The 13,479-nt window shown below is 44.5% G+C and overlaps 1 protein-coding gene across 2 annotated transcripts in view; it reads right to left on the bottom strand.

Moving 5' to 3' along the window:
• The window catches only part of PLXNA1 (plexin A1), a 395,495-nt gene that overhangs the window by 166,236 nt on the left and 215,780 nt on the right, over positions 1 to 13,479 (bottom strand). For both annotated transcript variants that reach the window (XM_084840187.1, XM_084840188.1), the window contains exon 5: positions 7,337 to 7,437. In XM_084840187.1, the coding sequence (XP_084696313.1) occupies positions 7,337 to 7,437 (101 nt within the window). The remainder of the gene's footprint in view (positions 1 to 7,336; positions 7,438 to 13,479) is intronic.

Below are 13,479 nucleotides of genomic sequence, written 5' to 3'. Positions count from 1 at the left end.
CGCTGGATCATGGAGAAAGCAAGAGAATTCCAGAAAAACGTCTATTTCTGCTTCATTGACTATGCTAAAGCCTTTGATTGTGTGGATCACAGCAAACTCTGGCAAATTCTTAAAGAGATGGGGGTACCAGACCACCTTACCTGTCTCCTGAGAAACCTGTACGAGGGTCAAGAAGCAACAGTAAGAACCAGACATGGAACAACCGAGTGGTTCAAAATTGGGAAAGGAGTATGACAAGGCTGCATATTGTCGCCCTGCTTATTTAACTTATATGCAGAGTACATCATGAGAAATGCCGGGTTGGATGAATCACAGGTCGGAATTAAAATTGCCGGGAGAATTATCAACAAACTCAGATACGCAGACGATACCACCCTAATGGCAGAAAGCGAAGAGGATCTAAAGAGCCTCTTGTTGAGGGTGAAAGAGGAGAGTGCAAAGGCTGGTTTGAAACTCAACATTAACAAAATGAAGATCATGGCATCTGGCCCTATCACTTCCTGGCATATAGAAGGGGAAGAAATGGAAGCAGTGACAGATTGTATTTTCTTGGGCTCCAAGATCACCGCAGACGGTGACTGTAGCCATGAAATTAAAAGACGCTTGCTCCTGGGGAGGAAAGCTATGGTAAACCTAGACAGCATAGTAAGAAGCAGAGACATCACCTTGCAGACAAAGGTCCATATAATCAAAGCTATGGTTTTCCCAGTAGTAATGTATGGCTGTGAGAGCTGGACTATAAGGAAGGCTGAGCGCCAAAGAATTGATGCCTTCGAACTGTGGTGCTGGAGAAGACCCTTACGAGTCCCCTGGACTGCAAGGAGGTCAAATCAGTCCATCCTCAAGGAAATCAACCCTGAGTGCTCATTGGAAGGACAGATACTGAAGCTGAAGCTCAAATATTTTGGCCACCTAATGCGAAGAGAAAACTCCCTGGAAAACATCCCACTGCTGGGAAAGATTGAAGGCAAAAGGAGAAGGGGACGGCAGAGGATGAGATGGCTAGATAGCATCACCGATGCAACAAATATGAACTTGAGCACACTCCGGGAGAGAGCGCAGGACAGGAAGGCCTGGCATGCTATGGTCCATGGGGTCACGAAGAGTGGGACACGACGGAAAGAAACAACAACAAAAATTCTTCTTAAACTGTGATGGCCGGAACTGGCATCATCATCACCATCATCATCCACACTGCTGAGGGTAAGAGTGACTTGCCTCAGACCACCTAGTGAGTTCATGACAGATGCGAAATCTGAACTGGGCTTTCCTGATTCATAGTTCAGTCTCTTGGCCACAACACTACACCACTGATATGAACAGGTACCTCAGCATTTGTATGTTTGAACTAAACCCTTCTTTGGATCAACATACTGCAAAACCAGCAGGACTCATCTACTAATGCATGATGCCACTCTCTGCCACACTCTTCCTATTCCTTGTATTCTGCTTCCCTAATCCCTTCCCTTCCTGCCCTAAGGGCTCACATCACCCTAATCTGTTCTCCATATCCTTCACAAGTAGCTCCACCAGGCATTTTACCAGGGCAGCCACTCCCCTGCCTCCAGAGTACAGTTCTACAGGCCTGCCGGGGGGGGGGGGGGCAGTTTGCCCTGGGGCCCCGCCCAGCAGCCCCCCCCCCCCGACAAGCGTTATTTTACTTTAATAAAATGTGAGCCATTCACATGGGTCAAGGTAAGGAGAGTATTTTCTTTTAATTTTGAAAAACATGCTCGCACATGCTCAGAATGTTCCTGCTGCTCCACAGACTTTCCCTAGACCAGAAAGGCTCTGGAGTTTACCTGGTGCCAGCGCCAGGCAGTGCTAGCCCCCCTAATTAAGAGGGGAAGCACCACAAAAAAAGGGGTCAGCTCAGGCTGTTAGCCTTAAGTTTATGCTTGCTTGCCTTAAGTAATTAACTGAGGCCTCCATTTTGTGGTACTATGCAATGCTTTTCAGTCTGCTTTTTTTTTTTTTTTTTTTTACCCTTTCCTTTCGTTTGATGGTGGAAAGTAACAGAACACACCAATCTGGCTAAATTCCTCCTGTTTTATATTTGCTGGTCAAATTATTGGTTTAAACCCTGTGTTATGTAACCCATACTCAGCATTGACTTCAATTGCCTGCTGCCTCAGTTTTCCTGTGTGTCAAATCCCCCCCCCCCTTCTTCCAATCATTGATAAGTTGCCTAGGACACATATTCCTGGCTAAATTCCACCTTTTTTCTACTTGCTGGGCCACACTTTAAAAAAGCCTGTGGTTTTCTATACCAAATATTCAAGGGCAACTTTTCAATCATTTCTTCCTATAAAGGTTGCCCATTATAACAGAACTTCTGGTCATAATCCTTATTCCACATTGGCTGGGCATGTGGTGCACCCCGTAGGCCTTCTTTCAATCGTTTGCATTTTCACTCTGAAGTCACAATTAGTGTAATGGCTCTTGTACCCTTTGACTGCATAGCATTACGGTGGTACAGGGCATAGTATTTTATTTCTTGTTTTGAAGAGAACTATCAGCTCATGTTGTTTTGAATTAATAGCTTCTGACAAAAACAAGCTGAGGAAGCAGCTCAGAACTTGGTTCTGGAATGCTTCCTAGGCAGTGGTTCCTACACCTGTGAAAGCTCTGTGTGCATAGTTCTTCTAGGAGTAGTGAATGGAGGACAGGGGTGGCTGTTAGCAGGAGGAGGAGGCCATACACCTTTTCTCCCAGCAATTTTAACTAAATGAAACATAGTACATTTTAAACATTTTTCACCAAAAGTTCCTTTAAAAATTGTCAATTCGTAAGAGATAAACAGCATATATACATGAAAATACTCAGCCCAGTAATGTAGGGGACGCTGTTCTTCAAACACACTTTAACATTACGTCTGAAATATTGTTAATTACCTACTGAAGAAAGATTAAAGTACTAATAACTAGTTATTAGGTACAAATATTTCAATATTTACTTTTTAATTATGTAGGTATGTGTATGTATACTCAGTTATTCAAGAAGCTGGGACTTTTTCATGGGATTTATGGTCTTTCAATTATATATAATTTCAAAACAATTGTAATCTTTGTGTGTAATGGGCCCCACGAAAATTCCATTGCCCCAGGCCCCCAGATTCCTCTGGGTGGCCCTGCTGTTCTATCCAGGTACACTGCCTCCATTTAGTGAGTTTTAATGAGTTTCCTTTGCTTTTCCTCCCTGCATCTGCGATAACATTATTTCATTACAGAAAGCATTTTAATTAAAGAGAGGGCAATACAGAAAAGCAGATACACATGCAGCTTTCAAGGTCCCAGTAATCTCAGCGATTTATCTCTTCAGCAAGTGCCAGCATGACATCGCGCTGTGGAGCTCCTGAGCCACCACTGCATCCCACCCATCTCCCTGAGGTGCTTCAGGGAAAGAGATGTCTCTGAGTTTAATTAAAATGCTCCACATGGCTAAACAGTCAAGGCTTTGCACCTTCTGAGGTTTTCCCCCTAAGCCCAAAGGAAACCCCTCCCCCATGCATTTTTGTTCTTGTTTCATTTCTTCACTTTTCTGCCGCCATTCTGTTCCCATATGGGGCCCGGTAGCGGCATGACAGGGCCTTGGGTTATACTATAGGCCAGATTAGATCACTAGCAGGGAGCTAAATGGCAAGTACACATGATCTTCAGAGAAGAGCTGAATATGAATGAGGGTAGAGGATAAAATATGGGACTTAAAGTCTAGATGTTGGCCTATGAGGAACACACTACCTGTTAGACAGACAAGTGTGCGTGTACATTTAGAGATAGATTCCTTCCCCATATTGTTTCTCTGAAGTTACAACAGGATTATTCCTTATAGTTCATTCCCACTTTGCCAGATGCTCCTGATTGGCCACTCTGGAGAAAGGCAGCCTCAGTAGCTCCCCAGACCAGGGCCACTATCAAAGGGAATAATCTCTGGAGTCAACTTCTCTCCCAGTCTTACAAACAAGAAGCAATTTGGCATCTGTAGCTAGGTACTGTCAACTATCATAGCTGGAAACATCTGATTGCCGAAAGCCTTAGCATTGTATGCCAAGAAGTAGGACTGTATTTAAAGGGGATTTAAATAAGTTATCTCTGAAGTACAGGCAAGACAAGGATAAGGTGCTTTCAAACCCAAGGGCTGTGTCAGGGTGGAAACTGAGCCCATAGAGCCGTTCTGATTCTGAGGAAGAGCAACAACCCGTGGGAGAGGAGCTCGCTCATCTCTCACAGGCACAGCAGCAGGGAGAGATCCCTCCTGTCTGCATTCCTGAGAGAGATAGGGACCCTGGCAGCGAGAGAGCGGGGGATGGGGCCTTGCTGGACACTCGGCGCAGACGCAGGGAGTGGCGCCAGATGGAGGGCGCCGAGAGGAGGTGCTCTGCTCGCTTGGCGCTGAAACAACGGTCGCGTCCCGAAGGCGACCAAGGGTAAGAGGGAGGACCTCTCCATAGCCCGTAAGTTCAGAATCTTCCTGCCCTTCTCTTTCAAACGGGGACCATCTGCCTTACCTGGAGCTTAGGCTACTCTGCTAGCTACCCCAGTGCAGTTCCTTGCTTAGTCACTGGAAATTAGCATCTGAAAGAGTGCTTAAGCTGTAAAGGAATAAAGCCTTGGAAGGAATCCCTTTAGTCTGTGTCTTGAGTTGGTTATTGGAGGGGACTGCAAAAGGCAGCTAGGGCGCTCGTGACAGGCTGATAGACCCTAATGATTCTATATTAGTGTTATTGGCTTTCATTTTTTCCCGTTTGCATCATTCCATGGGCTCAGAGCAGTTCATAGTAGTTTTTTTTTTTTTAGTCATTGTTAAGTTGCTGCTATCTCTCAAAAAATGCTGGACAACTGGCCTCAGGGCAGTGGGCTTTTCTTTTGGACACATGGCCTGTGACAATATATACTGCAGGGAGCAATCCCTGCTGCTTTTCAGGATGGGAAGCCATTGTTTTAGTCCTCAGCCACCCACACATTTGACATGCAGAACCCCTGGTGCACTAGGCAATCGACAGCTCAGAGCAGACTGCTGTCAATCAGTTCTGCAGCATTTAACATGGACTGCAGAGGCAACAACAGACTAAAAATGTAGACTGGACAGATAGGCCCACTTATCCCAGCTTGATACAAACTGATGAAGACTACAAACCCACTCCCTTCTCTGTTCCGCACAGTGCCAGTTCCACATTCATGCCCATGGGAGCTCAGCAGGGTAAGAGAGTCTTGCTGGCAGCTGCAATGGACAGAGCTATTAGTCACTGGGAAGGTCAGAGAGAAATCTACTGAGCTGCCCTCTTTTCAAGGTGTGAGATTCAGGGTTGAATATGCACAGCAGACCTCGGCAAGAACACCTAGAGTAGTCACCTAAGCAAAGCAGCCAATGCACCGCCAGCACATCTCTAGGAGAGACACAGGAAGAGAACAGAAGTGGCAGCAGGCTAATGGGGGACAGGCTTCAGGAGACTGGTGAATGAGCAAAAAAAAAAGTGGCAGCAGGTCACTTCAAAAATGAAGGTTTTGGAAGAATTGTATGCTGGGACCAGAAATGGAAAGGCAGAGGAGAGCTTCAGATTCGGGATGCCTCTGTTTTCACTGTATCCTGCAAAGGTTATTTCTGATTTCTTCTAGGAGATTAGCTGTCATCTGCACTATGGCTAGGTTTCTAGCCATCAGGCTTAAAACAACCCACCTCTGACCATGGGCTATATCCATCAGACCTGACATTTTTCTGTGTATTTATTACACAGATTAGGAAGTCAATGCAGATAGTAGCTTCCTGTCATATATGTATTCATGGCAAAATAAAACGATCATGCCTTACTTCACACAATGGTGTACATGATTTTCTTATACAGAAATACGCTCCCTGTAGGAGATATGCCATGTCTATACCTCCTGTCTCATCACATAATCCTCATCATAATTATAACCAAGAGTCTGGTGGCACTTTAAAGACTAACAGATTTATTATGGTATAAGCATTCATGGACTACAGTCCATTACAACTCTAGTTCACAAAAGCTTGTGCCATAATAAATGTGTTCATCTTTAAGGTTACACCAGACTGTTGTTTTTGCTACAGCAGACTAACACAGCTACCCTTCTCAAAATCATAACTATATATAACTTTTTGACAGACATTGTCACGGTAATTTTGAGATCAATGCTCAATGCTGCGAGGTAGGTCAATATTATTATCCACATATAGTGTGTGGGGGGGTGTTTTTAAACTAAGTGACAGTAGCTTCTCTATGACAACCTAGTGAGTTCCTGGTAGAGGCAAGACCTGAACCTTTCTGAATTCCATCAGAACATAAGATGATCACCACTGGAACAGAACAAAGGCCCATCTAGTCCAGTATTCACTGACCTATTGTCTTTGGCCATGGAGGATCCATTTAGTCATAATGATTAATATATTCCCAAAAGTTCCCCTTCTGTTAGCCTTATTGTCACCTTTGTCTACTCCCAAATCTATATGCCTTTTGCCATGCTGCTTGCTATGCATGAATTATCATCTCTCCTTCTGTTGGTCAAGCCATATCCTTATCTTCCTTAAGTCCACTTCTTTAATACAGGCTTTCTTCACATGGAGCTTTTATCCTGCGATTGAGATTACTCCCTCACAGAAGTTTGTGGGCTGTTTACACGCTGTGACCCCCCCCCCGCATCTCCTGCCCTTTGTTCCATTTTTAAATAGATCGCAGATAATGAGCTATCAAATTACCCTGTTGTGTTCTGCTTGAGTTCCTTCAGTGAAAAGAGGAAAAGTGGCAAGAGGAGTAAGATCAGTGAAAGATAATGGAAGAGTCAGATACGGGGAGAAGGAAGGGGAAAGGGGAAGAGGAAAAGGAAGAGGGAAAAGGAAGGGTGGGGGGAAGGGAGTTGTCGTGATCCTGCATTTAAAATGGAAGCAGAAAGCCCTGTTTTAAATGCAGGATTTTAGGCTGGTGTAGAGATGCCCACAGTCTTTTCTGCTCCAACCTAGTCCCACATTACACATTACATTACATACTAGCCCCACATTACATACTGCCACCTTTCTCTTGTCTCCATCATCTGTGGTACTCATTTTCATTCCCCAGTCTCTCCACATTCCTATCTTGTCCATTTCATCCAGGTCATATGCCAGGACAGGAACTGTATTACTTTTGTATTCTGTACAATGCACAATATTGGTATTAAATGAACGTTTAACAGTAGTTGTAGCAGGAATGAATGGCTAAGCTGCTAATACAAGTTCTTAAGCATTTAAGATGTCAGTAAGAAGGCTTCCTACAATAGGCTGGGCAGCCTTGTAGTAATATGCAGAGGGTGTGGGATGCAAGCCAAGAATTTTGCATACTTACATGTTGTGTAGGACACACCAGCCACAGTGAGGATCTCTGGAGCCCAGACATAGCGCACAGGTTGTATATTGCTCACAGCTCTCCACTGGCACACGAGTCACCTGGGGAAAAGGACAGGCAGTCAAATAAATTCCTCCATCACAGAACTCCAAGTTAGTGAAGTCCTTATCAGATAGAAGACCATAGTTCTTTCTCTTCTTCCTTAACCACGAAAGAGCAAAAGCTAGGCCAAAATGGCTTCCCCAACTGCACTGCCCCCCACTTCACAGGTGGTGAAGTGTGGAGAGTTTGGCAACTGGAAGATAAAGGGGGGCCTTTCTTGTAGTAGTAGTAGTAGTAGTATTTCTCTGGGAAGCAGGTGGCCACTGTTTTCCCCACAACCTCCCTCTTGATTAATGCTATGGCACTGCATAGTATTGTTCTGAGGGGAAAGAATTGTGGCTGCCAGCCACCACGTTTTTAACACAGAATTCCTTTGTGAATCAACACTGTGATGATGTGGTGCCTTTGTGATGATGCACAAGCCCGTCAGCATGGCCAACAAGAATGCTGGGAGTTGAAGCCCAGAACATCTGGAGTTCTACTTTCTGCTCACCCGCACTGTAGGGAACTGAGATGAGGTAAGGCAACTGCCAGCTTTGAGAGGATCACTGCCACTGTGAAACAGGTGGTGGCACTGAAATAAGGTGAGCCAGGGGGACAATTTCACAAACACCCCAAAATTTGAGTTGGGCTCTGCAACAGGGCTACAGCTAGTTCAACAGGGAAAAACAATAAAAACCAAGCATTAATTAGAATTGGAACAGTCCTGGAATTCAGAATAATTCCTTCTTTCCCCTTGACCAAAATTGTTTGCTTGAATGCGCTGTTCAAACACAGCATTCTCCATATACTGTTAGACAGTATGGCATAGCCGCAATATTTTTATTGGCATGAAGTATGCAATTTGCTGAACCGGGAAAAACCCTAAGTAGTTAGATCTCTGTAGAACTGGATATGCAAATGCTGCCCAATTAAAGGAATTCACACTGAAGTTACTAAAGAGGTAGAACCAGGAATGAGTGAAAAGGGTAAGTGCAAACATTACCAAAGATTGAGTTACAGACAGAAGGGTCCTTCTGAACAGGTAAGACAGAAGATGGGAATCACAGCAAAGGTCTAGGAAACCTCACAGGGACCCTGTTGTTTCAGTGTTTCAGAGGAAGTGAGGAAAGAAACAGAAGGGCAGGACGCATGCTTTGATAGTGGATTAAAATAATTTCCCCAAATCCCATTCCTTCCTATCACCACATTAAAAACCCAAACACCATCAGTAGGCATGAAAGGGTCAACAAAATATAGGTCAAAGCCCAAGGCTCTTTCTAAGTCCAGTGTTAATGATCTGAGGCGCCCTGCTATTTCTTTGAGGCTGGTGATCAGAGCAGTGGGGCGGAGGAGGCAGGCAGAGGCCAACTCTCCCACTTTCAAGTCCCTCTGCATTCCCCAGAGGCAACCCTGTGCCTAGGAAATTAAGCACTGGGGCTATTAGTCCAGACCCCACAACGGAGGACTCCCTTTGAACATCTGCTGAGAAGCAAAAGCTTCTGTGGCAGTTCTGAAGGGGGAGGAGGGAAATGGCAGGAGGACAGGAGTGGGACTGAAAGGCACAGTGAATTTGTTCTATGCACAAAGATTCTCCATGATGCCTATGAAACACAGAGCTAAAAGCTGCTCAGTGAACACCTACACCAGCATGAATCCTTTCCCAACTGTGCCTCTGGGAGCATCTGAACTCCACTGTCCACATCTAAAGACATGTCAGCACTATCCTATCACCCCAAATACATGGTAATCACCTAGGTTTCCTTTTTTTAGTTACATTGTTATCCCACCTGTCCTCCAAGGAGCTCAAAGCAGAATAGATGGCAACCCTCATGCAATTTTATCCATCACAAAAACCCTATGAAGAAGGTTAGAGGTAATGACTGGCCCAAGGATATCCAGGAAGTTGCAGGACAGAGTGGGAATTTGAACTTGGGTGTCCCAGTCTAAGTCCAACATTCTAGAATCACAGAGCTAGAAGATGCCTTGTAGGCCATCTAGTCTAACCCTCATCTTGATAGAGGAAATCCAGATCTAGAGCATAACCAACAGATGGCTGTCCAGCCCCTGCTTGAAGACCTTCACTGAGAGAGTGAGAGAGCACCCAAGGTCGTGGGTTGCCCAAACAAGCAGTACATACTAGCTCTTTCACTGAGAAACTCTATTCTTACAATATATCTAGGCTGAATGAACAGACACAGAGAGGGGACTTATGCATGTTAACTTAAACATCTGCATGGTGTCTATGCATCCAGCTCTGCATCCAACTATCCATACTACTCTACAGGGCACTCTGTCTGCAGTTTGGAACCCTGCTTTTCAAAGGGTTCCTGGTCAAGTTGAACCCTTGAGGTTGTATGTGCATAGACACCGTGCAGTCATTCAACTGAATATACAAAGATCGGAGGTGGTACATGACACCATGATCCTGTTCCTCCTCTATATGCGTTCACTCATCCTGCGTATGTCATGAGAACAGGACTTTAGAGTGTCAGCAAAACATTAAAGTTCTGCAGGAGAGATCTACAACAGTTTGTTTCAGATAAAGAGTCTATCAGAATGGCAATATTCAAAATACATAGAATCCCTCAGCTACTACACAGCAGTTTTGCCTGTAACCAACAGCTCTCCACAGACTGCAGGGCAGATATATATGTCTGCTCCACACATATCAAAGGACGTCTTTGGGAAACTGGCAATCTCCACAATCCCTCCAAGGAGGAAACAAATAGGCCTGTTCTTAGATCATATTCACACCCCATCAAATGCTTCCTGCCCATGGTTCAGGTTCATGCTAACTACTACAGCCATTAAAATCTAAGCACCGTATTTGTACTGAATTCTGATAAATATCATCCTGTATGACCACATATACCCACGCATGCGTGTGCACACGCACATCCCCAGTAAATAACTTACCTGACTCCTCTTGTTTAACAGAGTACCTGTCCTTTAAGTTGAGACTACAGGTCTTTCTGAACTCAAAACACAGTATTTCCTCTCCCTATGTTTTTTCTTGCATGCAAAATTTCACCCAGCATCTGTGAAAACCTCCAGCTGCCCACTGGGGACTGGGTGAGATGTGCTTCTTTGCATTCATATTGGTGTCTGTGCATGAGACAGACAGAGAAACACAGAAGCAGACTAAATGCCAGCATCCCTCTGTGGATCTGTGTTCTATCACAACACTGCTGACAACTCTTGCCTGCTACTATTTCAATAGTCAGCAAGAGTGTGAAATAAAATCTGGCTCCCGAGCAATTGGGCCCTTAAGAAATCTGTCCAGTTTTAATACTAAATATCAACGGGTCGTCTTTCAAGTGTGAATCATTGGAGAATATTCACGGGCCTGTATCTACATGAGTTTAATTATGGAAGTAGAGGCCTGGATCAGAGCAAGATGAATCATGGTCCAATAACAGAATCACCCTGACAGGTTAACAAAGCTAGAAATTGCTCCTCTCCACCCTCAAACCATTCATATAAGCATGTACAGAAGTGCAGCAATTTGAGGGCCACAAGCTGGCATTGCAGTTCACACCCTTCATTTGTAGGGGATCTGAGTGTACATAAAGTGTCAGTAAAGCCCCAGTGTTGCTCTCTAGCTTAAAGCAGTTGCAGCACAGATGACTTCCTAGATAGATCTGTGATCTATCTTCAGCCTAGGAAACTGCCTGTGATCAACACAGAGGTCCCAAGGAACACGAAAGTGCCTTTTCCACAGCCTCTATGATGGGATAAAGGACTAACACTCCACAGAGCCAGAGGCGCAGAACCTCAAGTCTGGGTTCCCCAGATGGCCATGCCCCCTACCCCTGGTCCCACCCCCTTTCCCCCAACCACCAATCATTTGGTGTTTTACTGGATTTGTGTTTTTCCCTGTTCCAAAAGGTTGAAAGGCCTCTCCTAATGCTTAGTTACTGGCAGTAAGAGTTTTAAGCTAAAATATGCTGGTATTTTTGGTATGTTGACCCCATTCCTTTTGCCTTTGGCCCTACCCACCACTGGAAAATGGCCTCCAAGAGCGTCTTCAAAATGGAATTCCGCCCTTAGGCTGAAAGAGGTTCAGCGCCCCTGCCATGGAGAAGCAGCCCATCAAAATGGAAACTACGACAGGCACAACATGTTATTCCTAGGTCAGCCCAATGGAGAATAATCCCTGCCCAACCCACACACGTGCACATTTCCCAGGGTCCAGGCTGGCAGCAAAACTAGCTTTATCAGACTCCGGATGGGCCAGCATACAGGGCTGGCAAGCTGCATTTGGCCCGGTGGGTTTTAAGTTGTGCAGGCCTGCCCAAAGGTATCCCTGCAAGCCTTTGTCTTAGCAAGTTTCCCCTTCTAGCCTAAGAGGATGAATGACAATGGGAGATGCCTTAGAAATAGACACCTGTGCCTGCCTTAGGAAGAAGCCAAATGTGCTGCTTAGCTTTTTAATCAAGTACTCTACTGCTCAGAAGTCTCAAGAAACAGAAAATTTATGTAATACTCACAAGCAAAGACTTTACGAAATCCTGAATTATTTCCATAGAGAATAACTGAACAATATGAGATGAGAGTAACTAGCAAAGGAAACAAATCTATTGTGAATCTGCCGTGAAAGCTTGCTGACATGTTGACGGGGGGGTTGCCACTTGAGTGATCACACTTGTGTCAAAGAGCTTCCTTGAGCACATGGACATGGACATGTTCCATATACAATAGCAAACTTTGTGATCTCTCTCGGACATGCTTTACAGGCCTAGCTTCTCCTCCAGTGATCCCTTAATGTACATACACAGCTCAATCACATAGTCCTTTCACTGTGTCTTTACTTCCTTAATAAGCTATAGTATGTGGCATTTCTGCCACATCGTAAACTCCCAGACCTTGCTGTTACAAACCAGGCTCCACTGAACAGACTGTAAACAGCTTTTGTATCAGTGCTGTAAGACAAAATAAAGAAGATTCATGCAAATTAAAAAGTTTGCATGATTAGGTCAGAGCACAGAAGTTAAGAGGTTGTTAGAGCAAAATGTTTATTTATTAGCAGTGTATGATCAGCCTCAGCTAAGACAGACCATGGCTAAGACAGTCGTTTAAATGCTAGCCTGGAACAGTGAAAGGTGAGGCACACTCCCACATTCAGGCATCTCAATTCCTGTATCATGGCCAAACCTTTAAGATCACCATCAAACAGCCAGGTGAAACCTAGCTTAAGAGAAACTGGGGGGGGGGGGGAGAGGTTTGCCTTGCCCTGTCCCTCCTCCAGATGCTCGCCATAATCTACACTCTTCTTAGACTGACAGCAAGAGTCACCTTTAAAGGGCTACAAGCTCTTTATTAATTGCTCCTCCAGATTTGATTAAAATCCTCTCATTCCTCAGGCCCTTTGAGCTGTGTTACAACTGCTCATTTAATTACTTTCCACCAACACCCTGATAACAGCAGGCTGTGGATGAGAGCCATTTTATTAAGCCAAAGGGAGAGGAAAAAGGCCTGTAGAAGACAGGAAGATCCTTGAGCCAGTGTCATCACAGCTACTTAAGCAGGCTTTCAAAATTTCCTCTCACTGGATCCATGGAGATCTGGATTCTGGCTGTGAAATGAAGCACCACCACATTTGGCATTAAATGGTCTCAATGGGTTGCATCCAATGTTAGTTCTACTTAGAGTAGACCCATTAAAATGAGTGGGACTTAGGTTAGATTAACACTGGATACAACCCAATGTCAAAAGGCTTTAACAGAGATGTCCAGAATTAAAAGCACCCTCAAGATGCCTCAGGTGAAGACCCTTTTATTCTCCCAGGCATTTTAGCTTTTTAGTCTTTTAGCTTTGGTGTTTTACATCTGTATTTTAATCTCTGCATTGCTGCTAGGTTTTATTCTGGTTGCATGGTTATATTGTGGTTTTAATGCTTTCATATTTTATATTGTTTTACCTGCATTTTGGGGCTTTAATTTTTGTGAACGGCCCAGAGAACTTCAGCTATTGGGCGGTATAGAAATGAAATTAAAAAATAAAAAAGATCCACCAATTACACTTTTTGCCATCCTTTTTGCTCACCTTCCTCCAGTATA

The sequence above is a fragment of the Heloderma suspectum genome, chromosome 2 (genome assembly GCF_057233095.1).
Source record: "Heloderma suspectum isolate Gila_16-S chromosome 2, 16-S_ref, whole genome shotgun sequence".
Taxonomy (NCBI): Eukaryota; Metazoa; Chordata; class Lepidosauria; order Squamata; family Helodermatidae; genus Heloderma; species Heloderma suspectum.
This window is presented reverse-complemented; position numbering and strand designations above follow the sequence as displayed.